The sequence below is a fragment of the Loa loa genome (genome assembly GCF_000183805.2).
Source record: "Loa loa unplaced genomic scaffold supercont3.7, whole genome shotgun sequence".
NCBI classification, from domain to species: Eukaryota; Metazoa; Nematoda; class Chromadorea; order Rhabditida; family Onchocercidae; genus Loa; species Loa loa.
This window is the reverse complement of record NW_018108187.1, coordinates 527,783-531,768: the sequence shown is the minus strand read 5'-3', so window position 1 is coordinate 531,768 and position 3,986 is coordinate 527,783. Positions and strand designations below refer to the sequence as shown.

The following is a 3,986-nucleotide window of genomic DNA, read 5'->3' as shown; positions in this document are numbered from 1 at the left end:
AACCAACGCGCAATTTTGTAAAAATGCGTAAATAATTCAAGTAATGGGAGAAAAAGCGAGAATGGCGGCAGGAAAAAGAATTCAATGTCACTCGTTTTGTTCGATTAGGTGACATCCTTAAGAGGAAAAATAGGCCTTCTGTTATCCTATCGCTAAGTAAACGAGTGGATGCATAAAGACTGCGCAAAAATCTTTCGTCTTTCTTGTTGTTCGCATGCTTTTTAGAAATTGTATAATTTACAATTCTTGGGTGAACAAATTAAAAATAAATTGAGAACACCTTAAAAAAAAGAAATAGAATTCAAAGAAAGAATTTTTCGTTAATAGAACACTCTTCCGACTTCATTCTTGTAGAATTTCTTTTAATTTCATTTTACCAATATGACAGACCGTCCAATTATGCCATAATGCGCTTATCATCCGACAGTGACACAGCAACCACACTAAGATGAGGACTGTCTCGAAGAGGCTTATGACTCCCTTTCAGCTCATTCCCGTTAATTTGAAAGTTGTTGGCTGAAATGAGTTCATAACTGTTCATTTTTCATAAAATACATGAAAATTTACCTTCAATGACAAATTATATACGACGCCAATTTCATCAAATTGAAAAACGCACTTTCGCTTCACTTTCTTCAACGTTGTAATGGATAGATAACGCGTATCTTGTCAATCGAAGTTCATTACAACATTTGAAATATTCAAAATCGATAGAGATACAATGAGAAACACAGGAAATATCTTTCTGGAAATAAGGAAGGATGAGATAAAAGTCTATCAAGAATTTAATTAATTATTAAGTACGTCTAAATTATCATATCATTTTAGATTATTAGAGTTATGAGTTAAATAATTATAGGGTTAAATTTACTAAAAAGGTAAACAAATCTGGCTAGTTTTAGAGTGTTTTTGATATGTATAAAGAAAAAAAAAAAGCTCACTAAGGTTTGGTGACGTTCAATGGTCTAACGCCGAAGGATGCAACGTTGAAAATCAGATGTGAGCAAGGAATGATGTAGAGGAATTAAGTTGTGTAGTGAAATGAAATAATATGGACAACTTATAGAGTACTAATCATTGATACCAATCGTTCAAAAAAAGATTCTGAATAATAAAATTTCAACAGAAAGTGGAATGAATAACTGATGAAATAATGCTTTCGACATCACCATCAAATAGTAGGCATACATTTTTGATTTCTGTCTAATCTAATGACACTATAATGACAACTTCTAATAGAGGTGATAATACAGAAGGAAACAAGTAACATTCATTTGCTTCTAAAGACGAAACATGTTTTTCGAGGATAATAAATACAATGACAGTACCAATAATGATTTGCATGCATATATGGATGAGTAATGGTGGGATTTGACAGGTAAGTAAATGATCGATTAAAAAAGAAAGATATCGAAGTGAAATACACTTCGTGTGTAATTCTGGGATATTAATTAAACGTTCAAAGAAGTAAAATGGGAGAATTACAATCTTTAAAAGAGCGTAAAGCTTTGATGCAATTATTATGATCGATCCATAGATTTTCAAGATACTCAATGTTTTGATCTTTCACAACTACTAATCTTCAATTTTTATCCATCACAATCGATCGCTTCTATTTTGAGAAATCGTCAGTTCTATTTTGGTTTAATTTACATATCATATTAAGATGCAAAGATTACACACCTCCTTTGATCTGGAAAGGAATCTAGGAGAACAAAACAAGGTTTCTCTATGAATAAAATACCTCATAACCCTCGAGATAGCCGGAGATCCCAAATTCCTATTTAAATGGGATTCTGGATATGCTGTGAAAGTCTTGATTGTCCCCAGAGATTAATTTTAACTACCTTAGACCGATAAATTTTCTATTTCAACCCATCGATTCAACTGAGCATAATGACATAATAACAATTATGTATCTTTAAATTCTGACAAAAAATATTTTCGAAATCATAATGCAATGCTAACAACAAAGTTACAAATGCGCTTCAAATACATTCGGAGATAACAATACAAAGTTTATGGGAAACATTTCGGTTTATTAAATTGATGATATTGGTAATATTTCTGAGATGGTGACATAAGTACTGAATAATAGCATAGTTCCATTCGGTGCTAAATCCCGGGAAACAGTAAAAGGTAAGACATTCAATTTGTTTCTGTTATCTATCTACTATTATCATTCTATTATTCACTTCATCATCTCTTTCGATGCTGTTAATAACAAAAGTAATGTGCAAGTATTTTAGTAAATGAATAAGTTACAAGTGACAAATTTAAAGTGAGAATAGCACAAGCGGTATTGTCCTTTAGATAATGCCAATCACAAGTAATTTACTTTTGATATCATAAAGGTTGAAATCAACAGAGAATCGCAATGAACTGTTCGAATACAAGAAAGCGGGGTGACAATGAGTCCTTACATGGGCACAGGAGATCACCAACATCACATCACATGCATGTGTGTCAATGCGCATTGATGTTCAAAATTCTGTGTATGTGTATGTGTGTGTGTGTGTGTGTTGTGTGTATGTGTTGTATGTACGTATGTATATGTCGTTGGCTGGTTGTTTTGCAAAAGTGCATTGACTAATTAATGTAATAACTCGAATGAATGCATTTATTAACCGTTTTTAAACACTCTGATTGAGGGAAATTTTAAATATCGGATGAAGGGAATGAAAGTAATTAAATCATGGAGATGAGACCATGAAGTTTAAATCCCTAAATTAATTACGGTGACTGGATTGTAGAGGGCAATGCGTTTGTAACCTTTAGTTGTACAAGCAAATTGAAGGAAGCATCGATTTTAAATTCTTAGCGGGAGGAATGGATTTCACAAATGATACTGAAAGCAGAATCCTGATCGTAATCCGGAGTGCATTTTGAAGGATGAGGAAATCCCGTTCTGGTTTACTTATCGAGACAAGTATTCTTCAAAATTATAGGACTATAAAAACTAAAGTTGACGGACCTGTTTGTTGCTTTTCCATAATGGAAATTAATAAGAGAATAGTTGAAGAGCAAAGTCTGACAAAAAAAAAAAGTCTTATTCAAATTACATTTCTAACAATGCTCAATAATCACATTGTAAAATAAACCACGAATGCTTTTCTAATGCACGAAGATATTTCAAGTTATTTTTGATTTATCTGTTTGTTTAAACATATAATGGAGATTAAAAATTTTCGAAATTTGCATAATATCCTGATAGTTTAAATCAAGATAAGACAATGTGATAACTTGATGACAATAATTATTGATTGGATCTAAATGAATTCTGGAAGAAAACGATCTTCAAAACGGCAACAAAGAAAGCAAAATATGGTAATAAACAATCAGTTTGCTATCAAACTGTAAAATATTAGTATTTATATTACAGTTCAATTCAAGTTAAATTATGTCAATTTTAAATACCTATTAAAGAGTGTACTTTGAAATCGAACAGAACTGTTTTAGCATATTGAAGATTTATTGATTAATTTCTAGGTCATTCTTCACTTAGAAAATATCTCAGTCACAATGTTTTGATGGCAATAAAAGAACTGTAAATTCTGAAACATAACAGTTAGCAACCATTTCAGTAAAAATCTTCCTCTGAAATTCTCTTGCATTCATTACATGCAGCAATCACAATACAAGGAAATCCGATCCTCTTTCATCCACTGCATGTGGCATGTAAGCCTGGACATTGAAATAAATGTTTAATTAGGATATTGGATAAGATGTTCTGTATTAATTCCTTTTTAAGGATGATTGAAGTATAACTGTAAAGTGAAATATTTTCATACATCTCATATTTCATGAATGAATTAGTTTCATGCCAAGTTTGAAATAAATGTAAATGTTTCGGCTTGCAAACTTCCCCAAATTTTAAAGAACAAATGACACAAAGATTCTGAAGATTGTGATTTTTTACTTTCCAGCAATTTTTCTTTTAAACGAAGGGAAATATTTCATTGATTTTCGTTATTGTTTCTGAAAAT

General features: G+C 31.4%; 1 protein-coding gene across 1 annotated transcript; it reads right to left on the bottom strand.

The window, feature by feature from the left end:
* Positions 1-397: 397 nt before the first annotated feature.
* Positions 398-2,477, bottom strand: LOAG_13302 (hypothetical protein; the record flags this gene model as incomplete). Its single annotated transcript, XM_003148809.1, has 4 exons — positions 398-516; positions 631-745; positions 1,684-1,805; positions 2,339-2,477. The coding sequence occupies 4 exons, from the start codon at positions 2,475-2,477 to the stop codon at positions 398-400; spliced, it is 495 nt and encodes a 164-aa protein (XP_003148857.1).
* Positions 2,478-3,986: the final 1,509 nt, after the last annotated feature.